Genomic DNA, 23,205 nt, shown 5'->3' on the forward strand with positions numbered 1-23,205 from the left:
TGAAGGTTACCGTAGGTTTTCGTTTGCTATGGCGTAACCTTTGGCAACTTTACATCACTTGGCGTAGTTGCGTCATTTGATGCGCAGATGACTTTGCCTCGCCAAGGGGAAAAATACATCAGATTTTTTGCTATTTTCATATTATTGCTACTTCAATGGCGAGCTGCGACTTCCCTAAAGCCCCAAATAGACAGCTAGTGAATAATGCTTTTATTTCTGTGTTTGTTTTCAATTTGAAATGATACCGAAACTAAGAGCGTGACAATACTTTATTGCTTACATTTCAAACAATATTCCTCATTTCCCACCTGAACCCCCCCCCCCCCCCCTTTCCCGAGTTGGAAAATAATGGTTATTGCCATGATCTTCTGTAGGCGAACTAGTGCAAGTCATTTGCTTTATTTCCACCGAGAAAAACGCAATCAAATTTACACAAGTGGTCAGCGAGACTAGATGCTCCTAAGTCATTTGAACCATCTTACATTACATGATAATGTGATGGTCACCGTCCTCACCACGTCCGATGCCAGAATCTACAACGCGTCCACGGAATATTTTGAGTTTTGTCACTTCGAGTTTAGAAATGAGGACACATGATTGGATATCAAACTTGCTGGGGACGAAACTTGACCATGACCTCATAAGCTGCCTTTGGAAACATTGGTAATATTGCTTGAACGGAGAGGTCAAGATGCGTTCAGACGATGTGGACATGCCTTTTGAACAGCACCAACTGGGCACCGCTGGAGAACAAAGAGAAACGTCCACATCCATTCAGGTGACAAGCACCGGCCTCAATGTCTATTATGACGCACATAACCACGTGGTCATGATGACATCGCAACTAGCCTAATGCACCAGAGGTTTCGTTGTAGATATCATGTTGTAATCTTGTGCAGTTACTGTGCCATGCACATTTTTAGGTTGCCTTTTTTTATTGTTGTCGCTGTTGTAGTTTTTCTACTTTTCTATTTTACTTGTCACTGTAGGACATGTGACTTATAAAGTGGCAACTTAAAACAAAATATTATGCTCTGTATTTACATCATTGAAGAAGCAGTACTTGTATAAAATTTGTGTATTTGGCTTTTATGGTTATAGCTCGATTTTATAATGTCCATTTATCATCAAAGTACATGTATATGAATTAAAATTGTACGATATATTCAACCTCAATAACAGATTAAGACGTAATTACTCTATGCACATCATGAAAGAGTAACGAGGAAGAAGGAAGGAAAGGTGTCTACGCGAGGCAAAAGTTTAAGGTTTACAATAATTACTATAATACTTGCAGCAACGAAATTCTTGTGTTCCGGAAAATCCATAGAACTTTCAGTATAATCAACCAATTTCGTCATTCAATTTCAGACGGCAGCACGTCCCATAATAGTCAATGATAGTGCAGATTAACTTTTATTATAATGCCCCTTATAAACTATCAGAAGTTATTGTAAAATGATTACACTCCAATTTTCAGAATGTTCAATTGCCGTCAGAAAACTGTGCGAATATCGATTGTTCTGTTAATTTTATGGAATTACTATGTAATGGCCAATTCTTATGTGACCCAATTTTTTTTATGTCCCATTTCCGTTTTGTTGACAATCAAAATTTACGTGTGGCATTGCGTTATTGCCGACAAGAACACGCTCAACATGAGATAATAATATGTTTTGGTTGTGCTTTTCATGTTCACTAACTTCTCATTGGTTTATCAAATGCATTTTTACAGCCTGTTTGAATTTCTCCATTAATAATCCACAAAATTCTTCGCTTAAAATGGACGGTAGGCCACACGGTCATTTCGGAACGATCATCTCCAACCGAAAGCGGAAAGGGATAATGCACGATGAAAAGCTCTCATGCGTGCTGTTTTTTGTTGTTGTGATTTCATGGGATTTGACATGATTTTGTCTGTAGCTTCCCTATTTTATAACTCTTTGCACACATTCGCATGAAGCAATCTGTGCCTATCAGTACATGCGCGGGAAAAAGCTGTATAGAGGTTTCTATTGTGCGATTTGGCAAACGCAGAAAGGCCAGGCGTTATGCTGGCAAAGCCATCTGAGAAATCGTTCCTACAGAAAGAGCTTTGTCGCCACACACGACGGGCTAACAGATGTTACTCCATTTTTATACTTGATTTTTTTTTTTTTTTTTTTGGGGGGGGGGGGTTATTTCATTTTCACTTCAGTGTACATACTTCCGCTTCTCTTTCCCAATCTATGAAGGATGTTTTGATAACAACTCTTGCTATAACAGGAACTCCCGTATAATACATGTAATAACAGCTAATAAAGAAGAATTATTCTTCTACTGTTGTCATTGCCAGTATACATTTCTCATACCACCAAGAGTTGCTATACCATAATTATCAATTACCTTTTCATATAATTGGGCACTGATTAAAACGACGACAACAATTAAAACAAAAACAAAGACATAACTTTGCTGTGCATCTAATTATCTAACATAAGGCATAATACTGTACTTTGCATCAAATAAAAGTAGAAATACACTATATGTGAATGTTATTATGTATATATTATAGATATGATTATAAAGAGCAGAGGTTTCACATGGGACTTCCACTGAAAATATGAGGAAATGGGGATAATCCATAGAGCACAGTGTATTCCTGTAGGTGCCGAAGTGTGCAATGTGTGTATGGGCATTGGGGTATGAAAGCTATTTCCGGATGCTGAGAGGACCGGCAGCCGTGCTGAGTGAACAAGGGTTAACGGAGGAAGTTTCAGGAGAAAAAACTTGCCAGGCACTACGAACTATCTTGTGACTATAAAGTTTTGTGACTTGTTTGAAAATCTCTCTGGTTTCCGGTCATTGTCTCTATCTATCTATCTCTCTCGCTATCTGCCTATCTATCTATCTGTCTATCTCTTTATCTATCGCTCCCATCTTTCTATCTATCTATCTATCTCTATCCGTCGCTATCTGTCAATCACTATCTATCTATCAATCTATCTATCTACCTATCTATCTATGGCTATCTATCTAGCTATCCACCTATTTCTCTCTCTCTCTCTCTATCTATCTATCTATCTATCTATCTATCTCTATCTATCTATCGCTATTTATCTATCTATCTATCTCTCTATCTATCTCTCTTTCTATTTCTCTCTCCTCTTTCGGTCATTTCTCACTTATATTTTTTTTTCCGATCTGTAATCGAAGCAAACGCCCACCAAAGCGCCTTTTTTCGGGCGCTGTTTTTTTTTTTTTTTTTCTTCTTCTTCTTTTCATGATTCTCTTTGGTCCTTTTCGTCATTCTGTCTTTCCAACATAATATATTATATCAATCTCTTTCCTTTCGTTTTTTGGTCTTTTCTCCTTTATAGGCCTATAGTTTATTGACATCATTTTGGGCATTTTGTATGTGTACGAGTACGTGTATGTATACTTATAGATAAATCCAAATTGATGTAACAATTATATTGTACACTAAGATTTTCATGCATTAATACGCGATTGGCTTTTTGGAAAGTGCTCTTACAATCGCATTTGATACAGTATATACGTGACATTGCTTTATTGCTCGCATGCCTTCTTTGTAAATATGAATATGTAAATTTTGGTCTGCGGTGAGCCTCGTGATGTGCACGTGTATACAGGGGATGTTTATACTAGAATTAAAGACAAGTTAGCCGTGCACTGACGTTCTAACTCGTGGAATTACAAAAATTCATGTTAATCGTCACTACATAAGTATAATCGGTAGTGACCCGTGCTATTATATGACTGTATCATTTTGATATCACAGCTTATATTGGACATGAGACAAGACCATCCAAGTGCATTATAACCAGTGCATTTTGCTGACTTTTACTTGTATATGTGTACGCACGATTCGATGAATTTGTAACTTTGCATTTCATAGGAAGCATACAATTACCCTAAAGGCGAAATCACGGTAGCAAAACGCCATGCACTTTGTAGATATAACGTACAGCAAGACTCGTTTGAGTATTACGCGTAAGTCGACAAATCGCGCAAGCTGACGTCATAATTATGTCATGATTCAGTGATTGCAATATTGAGAAAATCGCATTTTTATTTACCCTGTGTAAGTCATCAGATATTTACATTATAAATAAAATACACAATTAAGAAGAATTTTTCACCAACAAGTCCCCTCCCAAATTCAGACGTTAATTAGGTCATCCTGTTTTACCCGATAATTCCTGCTGTTTTTGTGTCGTCATTTCCGGGCACTCATTAAATTGATGTCGTCATTTCCGGGCACTCATTAAATTCATCTAACCATTTTCGTGATAGTTTCTTTCAGAATTGCATTCGTAGTAAATCTTTAAGGAATTAATTTTTTTCGTAACATCATATTCACCGAGAATAATTGTCTTAATAACGAACTACGCGGTAATTCTGTCGACTGGATTTGATGAAACTCGCGACAAGCAAACGGTTTTTTGTTTGTTTGTTTGTTTGTTTGTTTGTTTGTTGTTTGTTTGTTTGTTTGATTTTGTCTTATATAGAGAGTGATGTAAGTGTGAAAAGAAACATTCCACAAAAATTTCCCCGCAGTCTTCTAAGTGTGCACTGAATTATCGACTTCAGGTCGGGAATGGTGGTGTTTCTAATCACCGCGTCATATATCTTCGTCGTAAATAATTATTGTGTGTGTATTTACAAAACGGACTTACCGATCGAGTAAAATATATGATTAATCAATGACCGCTGGTGTTTATGGCTAATGCAGATGTGATATGAATCCGACCATTAATTGTAAATACTGTTGTCGCATAATGTAAAATACATTGTTTATTTTCATTTATGTACACTAATATTTGATATTACCCCCCCCCCCATGATGTACATGTACATATTACAGCGCTTCCCAGTTGCGTCAACTGCTTTTGCGTTACAAAAGATCTAGCAAAACAATAAACCATTCCACTTGTTTATTCAAGTTACAAATTGTTTGTACCGATTTCTACTGTGCTATAGTGTATAGCGGGCCACTTTCAGAGCTGTCACTTGACTTGATGGGAAAGGAAAAAAAAAAGATCAGCGAGTAGGCTAAGAAGTAAATCGAGAAATGAACATGAATGGTTTGGCAATATGTATTTGATGTATGTATTTTTGTGTATATGTGCGAGTGTGTGTATGTGTGTTCGTGTAACTTGCGTTTTCGTTTTCTCGATTTAGGTCACAAACACCAAGTGAGAAAATTCAAGTCACGTACAACAAATACCAGAGTGTTACATGATTATATTGATAATATTGTTAATATTTGATGATAATGATAACAATAATAATAATAATAACAATAATAATAATAATAATAACAATAATAATAATAATGATAATAATAACAACAATAATTATAATAACGACAATAATAATAGTAATAATAATTATTATTATTATCATTATTATTACTATTACTACTACTATAACTACTACTACTATTATCATTATTATTGATATCAGTATTATAATATTCATTACAATATTTCTTCTTTCAATTCAATTCTATTCAATCATACTTTATTTCCATAACTCATAACTCAGTTTGAAAGTCAACTTTCCATTGTGTAGTGAGGTGCCCGCACCTCGTCAGGGGCCCCAATACCGTCACCCTGCTTAAAATTGTTACAAGCGCACTGGACAAAAATTTATGCCTGGGACTGTGTTCAGTACGCTTGAAACTTGACAAGGATACCACAACCAAGTAAATTGTGGTGAAAACCGAACAGTTTTCCGTGGAAATCTTAAATTTATAGACGGGTTTTCTTCGGAATACGTGTTATAACTATATAACGGTCACCCGCACGCATCTTTTACGTGCTTGTCTATGGGAGCATCACGGCCACCCGCACACGTCTTTTACGTGCTTTGCCAATGGGAGTGCGGGTGACTGGGGACTGCGGGCCCCTTCCATAACGCACAACTATTCCGCATCGATCGCGTTTGCGGACGATAACTGCAAATTTCCGGTATCGATCAGCTAGTGAACGTCAGTGGTTCTATTGGAATCTTCACAATTTTTCCTGTATGTGAGTGGGATTTCATAGAATTTCAGTGACGAAATGTGAATCAAATACATGCATGCATTAACATTAACTATGACGAGTTGCGGGTCACTATAAACTACACCACATTGCCGCAATGAAACAGACAAGCACTTAAAAAATTAAAATATGTTTGAAATGTGTCAGTACAATTGGTTAATCTCGTTTTTCTTTATCCCCCCGGCACACTCGATTGCAAAAGCGAAATACACATCTGCAGCATGCCAACAAGACGATCACTAGAAGAACGACCACGACCAGAAGGATCGCTATCACATCCAGCAGATTTCGCTGGATAAAGTTGAGCTCCAGGGAAGGATTTCGCATATGGTCGCCGCCATGTTCCATCACGTGACTCACCCAGAATGCAGCGCGATCCCCGGGGTGCATGGGACGGCTGCGCAAAATGCCCGATTGCCTCTGCGCTATCCTCGCGTAACTGAAAAAAAAAAATGATCAATGTATTAATACGTCATGTGTGACGCAGTTTCATGGACGACACTATACACTCGTAATGCAGTCAAAATATTGTCAATGATATTTATTCTATCAAGTAATGCGAGATTTTTGGCAGAGGTAGCAATGTTCGTAATATCAGTTGTAACGATGATAATGAGATTTCATAATAATGATGTATCATTCCATGAATGTAGGCCCTAGTTATATCATCAAGGAAAACGAAGTAACAAACCATTGTATGGCATTGAATTGCATCGTAACTGTTGGATATTGAGCTTTCGTTTAGTTTTCCGACGACACACGGAATGATGTGTATATAAAATTCACAGTAGAATAAACATGGTATTTCATATGAAATTGAAACAACTGTATAAGAAATATGAAAAGCACAAGCGGAAGAAAGATAAAGACGAAAAGAAGATATCTATCACGACACCAAAGAAGAAGAACAAGAACAAGAACAAGAAGAAGAAGAGGAGGAGGAGATGGAGGAGGAGGAACAGAAGAGGAAAAGAAGAAGAGGTAGAAAAGTAACAAAGAGGAAAAGGGGGACAAAGACGAAGAAATAGAAGATAAAATAAAGGCTGAACAACCTGTCATTGTTCAAGACGGTCTTGATTGCCGCGTAGAGACGATCCGCTGTTACCATCGTCTTATCGATGACTACGGCTAATTGTCGGAGGGCAGCTCGGGCCGCCATGTCTGTACCATCGCCCGAGAGCGGGATTGCCACAACGGGCACGGCGTGGTACTGGGCCTCGTAAAAACCGTTGTTTCCACCGTGAAATACAAAGAGGCGTGTCTTGGGATGACCTGCGTACAGGGAGCAGGGAGTCAAAGCGGAATGTAGTCTTTCAACAATACCTCTCATGATAAAAGTAGTTTGTTTGTTTGTTTGTTTGTTTGTTTGGTGTTGTTCTTGTCTTATTTTCCCCTTATAAATCGTAACGAATTTAATCAAGACTAGCACTATGATGTGACCATTATTTGGAGAATGGAGAGAAAACGACAATCTCCAGCTATTTGTCATTCTGTCTATGTCCATCTTTCTATCTATTATCCATCCATCCTTTTATCTTGCCACCTGTTGTTGTTGTTGTTTTAAAGAACGAAAGGAGAGAGAGAGAAAGAAAATGGGGCCCTATACAAATAATTTGCCCCAGACAGCACTTAACATAAAACAAACATTATAAATCTTATAGAGATATAAACAAGAATATTGCCACCTGTCTTGATATCCACATAAATCTTCTTATAATGTGGTCAATCTACCAAATGTCCGTCTATCCATCTGTCGATCCGTCCATCTATTCATCTACTGTTTCTATAATACTATCTATTCACCTACTTTTCCATCCATTTTTCCATTTATCTATTTATTCATCTTCTATCCAGCCATTCATCGATATATCTACTTATCTATCTATCTAGCCATCCATCCATCCATCTCCCTTCCTTTCTATTTATCTAGTTTGCTATTTTGAAGGTTTGTCTGTCTTTCTGTAGAATACCAATCAATTTTTTTTTCTTCCGTCGATGCATCTTCTATACACACGTCACTTGAGCAAAAATGGAAAAAAAGTATCTTTTTAAAACTTAAGTATAAGCCATAAAAATGATGATTGTGTCACATGTAGACATTGACATATCACACAGAAGAGAGGGTTAAAAAATACAGCAGTTTAAGACGTACCCAAGATGTCGTTCTGCGGTAACCATGGGAGTGTTTTCACGTTGCTAGGTAACTTAAATGGGGGCGTTGACTTCATCTGCCAGAGAACCTTTTGCTTCAGTTTGCCGAAGACTTCAGCGAACGGTGCCAACCAATCGGGCCTCACCTGGTGGAAGTACGTCCCGAGGGTGAAGAGAATAACCCCGTCATCACCGGATGACTCCATGAAGTCTTCCAACTCCTGTTGCCATGGGAACAGACAGTTAATATCATGGTAGACGTGGTAGATGGAAATATTGCAATGGGTAGAAAAGAATATAAACGTTTGGAGACAAAAAAAAAATTAAACAACAAAAACAACAAAGTTAAAAGCAGTTGATTCTGGAGAAAAAAAAAAGTATTAACTTAGATTATCAAGATCTGCGTTCCTCAGCATGTTCTCTGATGGGGAATGTTTTGTCCGTGGAGAAAGATTACAAATTGAGGGTTAGTGATCACGTGATCACATTCATTCCATCACCTATTTGTAGAAATTATGACAAAGCCATGTAATATAACGTAATGTCATTGAAAGCGTGTTGTATTTATTTCATTCATGGTTACCGCATACTACTTAGGTGCCTCAAGGATAACCCAGTAAACTGATTTCTTAGGAAATAGAGGATTTGTGGCAAAGGATTACATCCTTCAAACAAAACAACTAGGAATCCTCACGATAACGCTTTGTCAAATGTGTCCTCGCACAAATTTATACTATCTAAACGTAAGGCGACATAAACTAGATTTCCTTGATCGTCTGGATATAACTATTTTTAAATGCTCATAAATAATTAACAAAATCAGGGTTAAGAAACAATCTTGTGGTCTTATTTACAACTTAACGGGTGATTTTTTCAAAGGCTGCGAACCTGCGGCAAAGCGGCGGCTGGGCGTGCGGTGATACCGCCAATAGTGATGACATTTGGGAAAAACGCGGTCGGGATTTCCATGGAGAAGTCAATGTTGGTGAGATAGAGGGACGGGTAGCTGGCCACAAGATGATTGATGGTGCCGGGGATGTCGGGTCTGATGTCGAGGCGGTGGCGGAGCTCGTTGAACGGGGAGTTGATCACGTAAGTTAACATCAGGAATGCTCGGTTTGTAAGAACGTTCGTGACTCTCTGAAAATGTATGAGATAACATGCAGATTTGATAGTCTCGTTATTTTGGTAATAATAAGAGGCCTTCCAATAGCTGCTATAGACACTTTTTTCGTATTATGAACTTGATCTTTTGATGATTGGCAACGGAGGTTCAGTTACACCTCTTCAGAACAGTGAGCCACCTATATATATATATATATATATATATATATATATATATATATATATATATATATATATATATTGAAACAAGGAAGGAAAACTGACCAGAAACAATTGTAATAATAAATAGCGAAAACTTTGAGCAAAGAAGTTTTCGCTATTTATTATTACAATTGTTTCTGGTCAGTTTTTCCTTCCTTGTTTCAAAATATATTACAAAAAGCTGCATCGCTTCGGCGATCCCTCACATTTATTCCAAAGTTGATTTACATCATTTGGGTTTATGTCAGGTTAATGTGTGTGTGTGTGGCACACATACACACACTATAGCTTCTGACCACACGAGCAAAGAGAGTTAAGGGTTTGGGACGAACACCGATCTAGGGCTTTCAATAGCTCAGTCGGTAGAGCACCGGTCTAGTAATCCGGAGGTCTCGGGTTCGAATCCCGATGAAAACCCATTTTCTTTGCTCAAAGTTTTCGCTATATATATATATATATATATATATAGGAACATGAGCATATTAAGGGTTGAAATGTTGGCCCGTCGGATAATCGAGTTTGGTTCTGCCTGAACCGCTATGACGTTTCCGTGGCCGAGCGGTTTAAGGCGTTGTCAAAGACCTGGATTCGATTCCCGGCGTTGGTACCAACTTTTCAACTCTTGCACTTTTCCGAAAAGGAGGAACAGTGAGAGGAATAACGATGTCAAAGCTACGCACCGTTTCTCCTTCGTTTCTCATATCTCACATATTATATACATATGTTTGTATGTATATATGTATATATGATATATATATATATATATATATATATATCAATTTTGATGATAACAGATACTCATGAATAGCTCGTTAACCTATAGCTAGGAAATCAGAAATTGAATAGTGCATGGTTTCTTGACATCTTATCATAAACGTAAGAAAAAAAAAGTTGATATGCATTATATGCACATTCGAGTTTATATAAATTGGTTCCCGGACAAGCCCCCATCCAAGTTGTTACAACCGCGAAAAGGAGATGAAGGCACTTCACTTTATAGCAACACACGCAGCATTTTTGTGACACACATTGATAATAAAGCCACATCACCACCTCGATCTTTCACAGGAGGAAACGACAAGAACTGCCCACGTGTGCGATCTCCCCATCTCATCCACTTGGGAACTACTTCCCGAGTTTTCCTGAATTTGCATAAACTATAGACCTATTGATATTCTTACCAATGGTCTTTTAAAAGTCAAACGCGCTAGCTATAAACCATATCATTTTCTGGAAAGGTACAAATAATGTCCTTTGCTTACATCAGTAATCATTATTTTTTGTCAATGTATGTTAACGTATTTGCCTTTACTGCGACATCACTTCTTCCAAACAAATAAAAAATCAAGAATATTAAATACTGAAATAAGCAGCTCATAAAGAGATGAATAGTCTGATCTATAACATCATACACAAAACCGTTAACAGTTAATGGAACTGACCAGTTAATGGGCAGCGAAATCGATAGACAAGTACACAGATAAATAACATAGATAAGTGGACAGACACATTGATGCCAAGATAAAGACAGATACAATAGAGATAAATAGGTAGAGATATTTATATAGGTATTGTAGAAGATAATACTCCCAGATGGCTGTAGAAGGATAACTAGAGGGAAAATATAATTTGTTTTATGAAATCTTCGTTAAAGAGGAACTTGTCTTTAAAATCAATCATGGATTTAGCGAAACTGATTCATGCTCTCATATAGACCAGTTCGTAATTCCACTTTGCGCATGAGCAGAAAAAGGTCATTTATGTACCAACAGGCATTTTGGTTTATTAATTCTCTGAGATAAGCATCTGTGATGTGATGATTATTCATGAGATCCTTATCTAAATAGTGCTTGCCAGCACATCCACCTGACAGCAAACCTGGTATTTGGCAACATCAAAAGAAAAAGGTTGTCATTGCATTCAATACGAAACAATGAATTAGATGCCTGCTAAAATGTCAGCTGACGGACTATTCTGGTCACCTGGTCTAAACTCGAGTTCATAATTTGTTTGAACACGAATTCCATAAAATTTTGTTATGTCGGGCAAGCTTATGCATTATACCGCTTTGATAACGAGTGAAGTGCCTAACCAACTGAGAAAAAAAGAAAGGTCATTTTGTACCAAGGTGTACATGAGCTAATTACGAACTGGCTTATTCAAATCACCTCCAACTAAATTGCGCACTATTCAGCTATCACTCATATCAATGACAGTGTTATCTGATTGTATAGTTTTCGAACTATTAAGGATCAAAAGTGGGAAATGTTTTTTGTAACACCTAGTATCATATCGTTCTACGCATGTGGCATCATACACTGCACTATAGTCTGCGCAGATACTTTAAAAATGCATAACTTTTGAACGGAGTGTGTTCTAATAACAGTGCTGCATTCACTCAATCCACATGTATATGACGGAGGACTTGTCCTTTAAATTCACCTCGAAAAACGTCATCGGTGGATTGAGGCCGGTTAGAAGCTCCGGCGAAATGGCCAGGTTGACGGGGTTGCCGATCGCCGTACTCAGTGCGGTCACTACGGCCATCGGACTGGACATGACCGCCTGCGTCTTCAGTGTCATCGCCAGGAACAGGCTACAGGGCCAGATATGGTCGAAGATGACGACGCTGAAGTTACCGTGCTCGAGCCGGCGCATGACGTCGGGATTTCTCACCAGCAGATCCTCGCAGTCGTTGACGTTGCCTTGAGTCTGCGACGTTATGACTTTGTAGACGAACCGGAAGTCGAAAGGTTCTAAGGCCATCTTGGGAAACAAATGTACACAGAAGTTCTGAGTGCGCTCTGTATTGTCTGCGCACCCAATGTGTACATAAATATTTGTGCGTTCCTTGCTCGAATATGGAAAATCAATTGATCTCACTGTTTGATCATCGTTAATGACGATGATTATTATGAGATAATTACCATGGGTTACCCCTCTCTTTCCGTGATACACATTTCGGATTAGAACTACCTGCTGATTGTATCAAAAAGAGCTTCGCGTGATATGTAGGCCTATTTTTAACTATTTCAGACTATTGGCCTGGTAGACACTGCATGGTATACTTTCTTGGTATATGATATGTCACTCTTAATGACGACATTTTCCAAAATAGTGCACTATTAACCAGTGATGCAAAGCAAGTATGTCCTATATACTAGCAAAGCTTGGCCCCTATAGCTCACATAAAACCTGTTGCGTCAACAAGAAACGATACAAACGCATCCTACAAAATGAATTCTTGACGCCGCATAGCCACTGGCTCGCTGTAGCAAAGAAAAATATGACTATTAAGTTAAATCATCTTACTAGTGTATTTCAGTTGTACAACTTTAATGCTTGCTAAATTTACAACATAGCTCTTGAATAATGTGCTTAATTTGAGAAGTGCTGCAAATATAGAGCGAAAAAGACAGGTTACCCCTTACCAATTTACTTTTTTTCTTGTAAGTTTTTTATATTCATTCTTCAAAGAGCGAATTGCGCAATTAATACGGAATAGTTTCAAGCTCATCTCTTGTCCAAACTGTGGGTCGAGCTATAGAACGCTCTCGTCAAGTGAATTACTATAAACAGGAAGTAGGGATTAGAATTTAGAGGAGTTAGAAATGATTTATAGAGTAAATGAATTCTGAACAGATATGCCCAATATAGGCCTTTTTAACCTGTTCTTCCCAATATTAATCCTCCATGAACCTTCAATGCCCCGAACATTTTTTTTTTCCTTTTGCCCATCGACAACAAGGAATACACAGGTTGGTTAATTGGTAATCCACCTGTGCGCAAATCGTCTTTGGAAATTCGTACAAGTCTATAACACCATCAATTTCAGATGTGGCTAAAATGGCAAATACTGTTCTTTCTGACTGACACAAGTTATTAATGCGAACCAAGATTCAGTGATACCTTTGAAAAGGCTCCATGTCGCTCCAATACTTCCTCCACGGGGACAGAGTGGTTAAATATGACGAAGTTGAGGTCCTTGTCGTCGGGATTTTCCGCCCTGTGTGCATACGCGTTCGACAGCAGCATCGTAACATTGTGACCTCTTTTAACAAGATAATGTCCGATGGTCTTCCCAACGAAGTAATGCGAACCTTCGCCTACAGTGCACGAAATCAGCACGTTTTCGGCCACGGTTGCTGCGACGAAAGAAAACACTACACATAATCGAACGAGTGGGACAGCATTGTATGCTCGCCTGAGATTCATGGCTGTACATATGTAATTTCTTCGGCAATTCGGGTGGGGCGGCTCTGGCTTGAAAGAGTGCGGAGCCGCTATATACCACAACACAGAACTATTCGTCCCTCACAAAGAGCTGTCAATGTCGAAGATAATACCTTGGCTGTATGATATATCACAAATGAATTTCAATATGGGCCTAGAGCTAGCGAAGTGTTAATACGATAGTATGTACTTTGACCCCACTTTTCAGAGTGATTTCGTTTCCCGTGAGCGACTCATTTTTCACAGATGAGTGGGGCATGACGCGTGATAACTCTGCGGGTTGAACCCATTTTCTTTTTCAGTCGAGAGAGTCTCTTGAAATAAGACGGACCATGATTTAAAGTGCAGATACAGACAATGAAATATTGACAGTGACATTGAGAATCACAGAACAATATGGTTTAGGTTTAGACAAAATCATTGCATATAGAATCAGAAGGCTCTGAAGGTTGTGGAGTCACGAATGAATGATTGGTATAGGCCTATGTCCACTTTGACAGAAACAACAACAAAATCAACGAATAGAATGGTGTATTTCGTGATAATGGGGCGTTAGATGAGAAGGTTATGGAATTTCAAACCTTAACACGATTTTTTTTCCTCTGAATAGCCAAGATTAGTTGAAGTAATGAAGTCATAAAAATCGCCTCATAGAATACACAATAATCATTATGAATCTTGCATGTGTTTCTGAACTCGAAGGTATAACAGAGGAGAAGAAACAATTATCTCTCCTTTGTATCCGCCAGAAGTCACGCGCTCTATCGCAGGCGTGAATGAATTCCTTAAACAAAACACAGCATTTCTTGAAGTATGCATCATTCCTCACCAACAACAAACCAAGGAGGTTCGAGAAATGGAGTCACAACAGTCTTATTCGCTTTGATCCCATGCTCGTAAGCCGCCACTCAAAAATATTTGAAGTATGTGTTAAACTGGATCTGCCGCTCGGATGCGAAGGCAATTGACTGGTGTCTCATTGCATAATCACCAGCCACTTTCCAAGGAAGATAATGTCTTTGTGATGGTAATGACTTTTCGCTATCCCTATACTTACAAACGATGGGCGGTAGACAATGGTAAAGGCACGGGGGTGCGCGAATATAGAAATTGCTCAGATATTGCTGAAATAGATATCAAAATTATTCGACTGTACGTGTCTGTACGCTAATATGACATATCAGTTTATAAAGAACTATACTTGAAGATGATACCATATTAGTTTCATTTGGCGGAAATAAGGAAAAAAGTGATAAAACCGGCTTTCTAGGGTAATATTTCAAACACTTTCACAAAATACAGCTCAGATTTACACTTTTGCACATATTTTCGAACGGAATTGACCTTTGTTTTATATGCTTTGTCATTAGGTGAAATTTCATTGCATTTGATATATAAACGAGCAGCATATACCCGATATTATGTTAGCGTTAAAAATGAATCTTCAGATTGCTCAGAAAAATGGCGGCTTCAAGCATCGAACATCAAAGGCACAAATGCACCTGTGGAATTCTTTTGTCCATCCATAGAAAACTGACAGCTGACTGAATAATAATAGTCAGTTGTAACTCCATCTCTCGAAACTCCTTGATTAGTGTGTAGAGAACAGGAAACGCGAATAGTTTCATAAATTGCATTTGTCCATCACGCATAAGTTTTCGTTTTTAAATGTACGTTTAAATATGATTATTCCCTATTACAAGACTTGTTGTAATTTTCAAAGAATCTGTGGTATTAGAAATAAAATTTGATTTGAATAGAATGGGGTTGCAACTGGCGTGGATCAATCGTACTTTATGATTTAATTGGCATTCAAAGCCCTCATCTGTATCCTTTTGTGTACACGTGTGTCATATCACGTGGTGTGCAAAGATCGTTTCCTGTTTGAACAATTAGAAACCATCTTTGGGAAAACGATAAACAGCAGACACTTTCATGATCTCAATATACACACCATTAATACAATCAATTGCATGTCCGTTATTGCCCTGCTGTATGATAATCGAAAACTGACTGTATAAAAAAGAAAACAAAGCAAATACTCAATATGACCACATTATACGATTGAAAAGAGTAAGTTATTGTGATTTTGTTAGGTAAGATCTGAAACGTGCACGTAAATTCCCGCATTCACCGATATACGCGCCATCCGAGGAGTAAAAAGCAGCTACATATGCACACCATAGTATGATCTCCATCATTACCATAGTGCTATGAAAATCATTATCGTAATGGTAACTGTTAAGTTCATTTCGTATTCATTTCCATTTTATTAGAGATAATTTTTCTCCTCCCCTACCCCTCGCCCATGCAATTCTTTATACTGTAGACGTCATTTTATTGTTTGCTGTCTGTTTTCGAGCATATAATTACAATATCATTGATAAGTATTGCGTACCGAATCCCTTTACACCATTTCTATTTTGCTTTGATCTATCTATAAAAGAGTACTTCAAATAATATTTATCTCTAACTACATACGTCTTTTCAAGAAGAATATCTCTAACGACATACACTTATCATGATTATTACGTCAAGCATAGTCTCTGCGATCGTGTACGATCAAAGTGCATGCAAACATGCTGTTGTCTGTAATAAAGACAATTGTCTTGACTATAACAGAATAACGAGATTCATGAGGATACGTTCAGATCATAGTCAAATTAATGTAAAGTATGTGTCTTAAAGGCGTGTCAACTTGGGGTGATGTTTGTTCATCTGCATGTCCTTAGCTGGAAGATGAAATAAGATTCGTATTCCGAAAATTGGTTATTACGATCGAAACACACAAATTCCGTATTATACCTAATAGAAAGTCGTCGTTCCGAAAATAAAAAAAGGTTCCTCAATCCAAAGGTTCATACTATGATCGAATTCCGAAAATGAAATAACCTAATCTGAAAATATATAGTTTGGACAGCGGTGCGTACTAAACAAACCTTTCGGATTAACGAACCCCCTGAATAAAGAATCACATTTCATCTCTCAGAATATCAGACCTTCGGAATAACGAACCTTCCTTCATTATTGGATTAAAACAAAGGTGTTTGAAATGAGAAATATCATATTTGTGCTAGTCTAAAGATAAACCCATACACACAAAGATATATCTCACACAAACAAATGCTAACACTAGCACTAAACACAAACACATACACTATCACAAGTACTAAGCAAACGGCGTGCACTTACAGTGTATCACTTGCACATTTTATTGTTTGTTCTATTTTGTTTTAACTTCAGGTAATGCTTAGTATATATAATGTGTTCGCAAATAAGACCATTGAATGTCACTAGCACATACACACACACACACGCAAACATACACAAACTTCCTTTATGACCTTTTAAAGAGGAACTCCACCCAAAAATTAAATCGACTTCAAAAGAAGAGAAAAATATTCCCTACACAACGATATAAAAATGACAAAAATTGGAAAAGAAATTAAAAAAGATATGACATTATAAAATTTAATTTTTTTTTCGGGAAATGCTTCTTGACCGGTCCTTTGGGCGAGCTGATGATATTATGCCCTCGCAATTTTTCATTTGTTATGTATGAAAATTTGAAGAAAAAAAAAATCTATACTTTCAGCTAAAACAGCTAAAAGCATGATCTCATGCCAAGTAAATGTCAACAGTTATTATTCATTTTTGGGTGGTTTTGAGGCAAGTTCTGCTTTCATAAAGCTGAAATATGAGATTTTTGTCATTTCTGTACATAGATATAGATAAGAAATTGTGAGAGCACGATATTATCAACTTGCTGATTTGAATATCAATAACGACTGGTCAGGAAGTGTTTTCCGAAGAATTGTGAAATTTTAGAATGTCGTAACTTCCTTATTTCTCATTCGAATTTGATCATTTTTGCATTGTACTGTGGGGAATTTCTTCTCTTGGCGTTGACAAAATCCTGGAGTGGATTTCTTCTTTAAATTGAAATCAAGTTGGTTTACCTTCTATAGAATACTAAATTGAGTTGTTTGAACATAATTTACGTGTCGGTGTAAAATTGATGAAGTACACGAGTACGTGAGACCATCAGGTTTACTCCTGCCCTTATTTTTTTTTTCTTAACTATGACTGCAAGTTCATGCAGGGATGGTTATGGGGAGCGGAAGTGGCCTTGGTTAGTTTGTGTCAATACCACTGATATCTATATTTAACAAAAAGAGAGAGGGGGGGCAGCCCCGGTGCTACGGTGCAATTAACTCACTGATAAGAGGCCAAAGCTTTTGAATTCTTAACGGTCATCGAAGCGCTGTGCGGAGGGAAGGACAAAAAATCTCGAAAGTTCACCTCCTCGTATCTCCCTTATTTTACCACCAAATCCCTTGAAACTTCACACATATATCAAATATGAATATATCATCCTTCATATGATTTTTGGGCGAAAACGCTGATGTATCTTTCGAGATATGTGTATTTTTCTGCTTGAGTCGACTGTGGGAAAGGGTTACGATTTTTTCCCAACACAAGTCTGCGCCTGCATGAATATGCATTTGATCAACATATTACTAGTCTGTATACACCAGACTCACTACCTGCGAAGTCTCGTGTTTGTGCAATTGAAGGGGTCGGTGCATTATAGTGCTAACCCACACAATGTTCATTTTGAGATATTCGCTTTCGAAAGTTTGAAAAAATCCATAAATCAGGTTAATGACTCGACAAGGCCAATTTTTTCGTATGTGAACCTTTACATACTCAAGATTGAATAGTGTCTTGGGGAAATTTACTACACTGATATTTTGGTGGATTCAAGAGGATTTTTCAAGTCACATTTTGAATTTGTGGCTTAGCACTTTAATGCAGCCAAATCTGTCGTGTATACAAATACTCTTTACTTTTTGAAAACTCACAAAATATCAATATCTCTTCGCTAAAAATGGAAAATTAATGTAATATTTGAGTTTCCCTCCTTCGTGACGTGAAATCAAAATAAGATATACTTGTTTTTAACTGTCTGTATTGTATAATCTGTGTAAATTGTGAAGACAAACTTTGCATATATTTCAGACGCACACACGCGCACAGAATCACTCATATAGAGACATAAAGACATCTTGAAATGTGGATATTAAACAATTTCAACAATTCAAGTATTAAAAGACTAAGCATTCAGTGTCATACAAAATAATAATATGATTTGTTGGGAGGGGGAGGGGTTATATCTCATTGAGGTTTTTACATCTTCCGTGTGCCTAAAAGCAGGGAAAGAGTCCCTTCTTCAGCATTATGCATATAACGCATTTTAAATTTAGAGTATCTAGATCAGAGAAAATAAAGTAAAATGGTACATATCAACATTATTCCAGGGATTATCATGTCTTTTGTTAAAGGGAATAAAATACCATAAAGGCCTTGTTTTAATAGCTACATTGGTTTTCTTGTTTAGGGTATCAAAATCACCAATAGTACTCTAAAATCCTTCTTTGTATGACAACGAATTTACCAAAAAAATAGTGTTGCATGAGAATTATGACTGTACATGCCTCAATAAATCCTCCTCCATGTTCGTTGGTAAAATGCAGGCTGTGTGAAATTATGCAGGAAGGTTCTTATCACATAATGAATGACTAACTCTTAATGGCCAAAAATCCATGTTAAAATTGGGAAAAAATATCTTTGGAAGTTTGAACACTTATAGATTTCTTATATTCGGACAGACCATACATGCTGAAATACAATGTGCCGAATAAGACCAAAATAAGCTACGTATTATACCAAGTTTGGTGTGTTTATGCACATACACTTTACCCCATTCTATATGCGTTTTCAGACTACATTTGGATCATGAAGATCATTTAGGAACAAGATAAAAATGTTCTCATGTCAAAGGTGTTACGGTGACAAAAACATACACGAAAAAGTGAAAAATCTATATGCTTTCAGTAGTTTTATCAATCACACATCTCCAAATTAATTTGAAGGAAACTTTCTTTTTTGTAAGTTAATCTTGAAAACAACCCTGTGAAAAAAAAAATAACTCTGAAATTTGTAACAGAATACAGCAAATACATTTTCTTTCCAACATGGAGACTTCTTCATGAAAATGCATGATAAATACGGAGTTTAAAGGGTAAATGCAGTAGTTGAAAAAAAGGAGCTATTGACTCACAATTAAATTACATTAAAAAAACACTATACTATCAGCATTGATGCTTTAAATTCTGCTTTGATTGCTTTCAACGTTTATTGATTTAAATTGAGAAACCATATAGAGGTATCAACAACGTGGAACTATGAATTTCATGCGACAGCGTTAGATTTGAAAAATAATGTTTGCAGTTGTATCATAAATGTAACATCCTTTCAAAGGATATTAAACATGTAAGTATCGTGTCTCGGTTATGTAAGAAACTACAGGGAAGCACAGCTGTATTGACAGCGGCAGGATTTTGTTTGAAAATTTGAGGTAAATTAATTGATATTAAAAATGCATTTTGTTTTCATCCATTTTCTGTCTATAGCTAATGCCCTAAATATGGCTGTGAAAGCATAGCAAAATTGCATTTTATTCAAAAGAAGTAACACATTAATCAATGACAATTTCAAATGTTATTTCACTAGTGATCTAACTCTGTAAGAATTACTAACAGATAAGGCACATGTCCAAACATGCAGCTATCCGCATATTTTTTTTTTTTTTTTTTTTTTTTTTTTTACCCATATGAACGTTTTCAGATCACACTTGCATCGGGAAAAAAATCATGAAGTTAGAGACAATACACTTATTACAATAAGCCATTTCGATGAAAAAAAAAAACACACATAACAAATAAAGATTTATATTTTGAATATATTCCATCAGTTATTTAACTACTGAATTATTTTGAGGAAGCTTTCCTTGTGAAGTGAAATGTCAGCATGAATAAAGTGCTAACCCACTAATGAAACTTTAAAGGGAAAGTAAACCCAAAGAGCAATGTGGATTGAGTGAAAGCAGTAATATTAATAGAGCACATCAGTGAAAATTTGAGGAAAATCGGGCAATCGATGCAAAAGTTATGAATTTTTAAAGTTTTGGTGTTGCAACTGCTGGGCAAGGAGACTACTAGAGGTTATGACGTATGAGTGGACTACAATATAAAGAAAATAAAAAGGGAATTCAATGAAAATTCAATTTTCATGAAAATTACATATTCCATCAACTTGATACTGACATATGTTAGGGGTAGCACTTATTTCCCCTGCTTTCTGAAAGCGGTTAGTCAAGAAGTCTTTCATTTTGCTAGAAAAGTGAATTTTTGTGGAATTCCTTTTATATTTCCCTTATATTGTGGTCCTCTCATACGTCATAACCTCTAGTAGTCTCCTCATCCAGCGGTTCCAACACCAAAACTTTAAAAATTCATAACTTTTGCATCGATTGTCCGATTTTCTTCAAACTTTCACTGATGTCTTCTACTAATGTTACTGCTTTTATTCAATCCACATTGCTCTTTGGGTTTGTCTTCCCTTTAAGGTGCTGGGACAGACCATGAATGTTGATTAATTTTCTTATAGGTCACAATGAACAATGCTAAAATACTCCTAAAACCAGTGATTGTGGTATTTTCCTGATAAGTTCAATGAAAACAAAAAACTGGCGAAAAATGTCATGATCAGTAGAATTAGCATGAAAATAGTGCTAACCCCAACAGTACAAAAATTAACAAAAAAATACTCATTAAATGCTTTAAATTTCATTAATGTTTATCTCATCTCCATTTTCATAACTGGCAGAAGAGTACAAGTTATGTTATGAATCAGAATCACTCATTTTTGTAGATGAAAAAGTTTCCTCACTGTTCAGAGTTAAATATTTTTATGACACCCTTCTGTCTGCTACCATGGAGGTCGCCATCTTGAAAAGTGTGGCTTAGCATTATATTCCTGCCTATAAGATGTGATTAATTTTCGGGGCAAAAAGATGCCTGCATTAAAAACCCATTTATTGCTTAAATTTCAAGATGACATTTTTAGGGATTATAGAGCAGTGGTTCGGGATGGTGTAAATGCATGTAACTCATTTTTCACGAAAGTGTGGGTTAACACTATAATGCACCGACCCCTTCAATTAGTAGTTAGGTAAAAATAAGAGCAAAAAGACAACCAACTTTAAGAGAAGATACTGGACATGCACAACTAGATCATCCTCCTGCGCATGCGTTTTCTACTGGTGAGTGCACGCTTAGCCAATCAGCGGTGTCAGGCTCGGCGCAATGCGACAGAGGTCGATTTTCGGTCAGCAGGGTGGTGAGTGGGCAAGAGAGGAACCCTGCTTTGTGCTTCAACTGTTTCAAGCAGCACAAAAACCAATACATCGGACTGCGTATTCCTTACGCCATGGATTTTACGTGGGTCACAAGTGACAGTGATCTCGATTTTTTCCAGACATAGCTGTGCGCCAAATGATACAGAAAAGATATTTGGAGAGCAGCATGGATATACTACCATAAGTCATATACCGAAGTTTCATTTTTGTGCAATGAAGGAAAATGTGAGAAAATAACACTTGTTTTGAGACCAAATTTTCTGTTTTGGAAGCTAAGTTTCGACATTATTTTCACACGTTTATCCTCAATAAAACCCCAAATAACTAACATTACGAGTTAGAGAATAGTTTCTTCTTCAGTTTGCTGTATAGATTTAATCATTTGATGGCTTTGAGGTGAGATATTGCGATTGTCCTGCAACACTTCCCCAGCGGTTTTACGCACACAAGCTGTCTACTTTTTGCAACTGAGGCTTCGAGGTCATAAGCTTTTGGCGAGTTAATTGCACCCTAGCGCCGCGCCTGGGGGAGAGAGATCAGTGGCCGGGTCAATACCCACTGCTTCAGTGACCCGCGCGGACGCTGCCATTGAATACGTCGTGCTAACCATACAAAAACTTTGTTACACGTTAAGATCTCTCTCTCTCTCTCCCTCTCTCTCACTCCCTCGCTTGCATTGGTCTCCTTCGTATAACACCTGGTAATTAACAGCACAACTATGAAATTTAAGTGCTGAGCCAGATCAAAGAGAGCCAAGTCTTTAGCCTACGACGGACAGCAATGTTGGCATATAGCGAAAATACACTACGCTTGTAGACGAAATACATACGTATATTCGGCCTACTAGTATATGAAAATTCTACTCAAACAATGACTTTGAACGTTGGACGTGATGGTAGCGAAAGCGAAATACATCTGGCGTGAACATGATAAACAGTTCCGCGGGTTCTGCCCTTTGATACCATCGTGTAGCGCTGTACCTGTACATCACCGCACGGACTGATTTCTGCTTCCATGAATTGTACATTCGGTATGCAGGGAAGACTCCATAATACTGTACATGTAATAGATGAAGGAGTTTCTGCTAGTAGTAAGAGGTCGCTAAGCGTTCGCATTCGAGTACAAGATGAGCATTTCGTCTTTAACTTACATGCAGCTTCTAGCCTATCAGGTGAAATGCAT

General features: G+C 37.3%; 1 protein-coding gene across 1 annotated transcript; it reads right to left on the reverse strand.

Annotated features, from left to right (window-relative positions):
• Nucleotides 1-5,540: 5,540 nt before the first annotated feature.
• Nucleotides 5,541-13,743, reverse strand: LOC140230065 (UDP-glucuronosyltransferase 2A2-like). The gene is made up of 6 exons (XM_072310271.1): nucleotides 13,437-13,743; nucleotides 11,970-12,293; nucleotides 9,090-9,341; nucleotides 8,203-8,422; nucleotides 7,103-7,322; nucleotides 5,541-6,489 (listed from the first exon to the last, which is right to left on the reverse strand). Exons 1-6 carry the CDS (start codon nucleotides 13,740-13,742, stop codon nucleotides 6,207-6,209), a joined length of 1,605 nt encoding a protein of 534 aa, XP_072166372.1. The 5' UTR covers nucleotide 13,743; the 3' UTR covers nucleotides 5,541-6,206.
• Between the last annotated feature and the right edge of the window lie 9,462 nt (nucleotides 13,744-23,205).

The sequence above is a fragment of the Diadema setosum genome, chromosome 6 (genome assembly GCF_964275005.1).
Source record: "Diadema setosum chromosome 6, eeDiaSeto1, whole genome shotgun sequence".
NCBI classification, from domain to species: domain Eukaryota; kingdom Metazoa; phylum Echinodermata; class Echinoidea; order Diadematoida; family Diadematidae; genus Diadema; species Diadema setosum.

Excerpts from the sequence above, each read along its gene's own strand:
- LOC140230065 (XM_072310271.1), bottom strand. The coding sequence starts at position 13,742 with ATGAATCTCAGGCGAGCATACAATGCTGTCCCACTCGTTCGATTATGT. Across the intron at positions 12,294-13,436 it reads GACATGGAGCCTTTTCAAAG|ATGGCCTTAGAACCTTTCGA; the intron begins GTATCACTGAAT and ends TTGTTTCCCAAG. Across the intron at positions 7,323-8,202 it reads ACCGCAGAACGACATCTTGG|GTCATCCCAAGACACGCCTC; the intron begins GTACGTCTTAAA and ends CCCTGTACGCAG.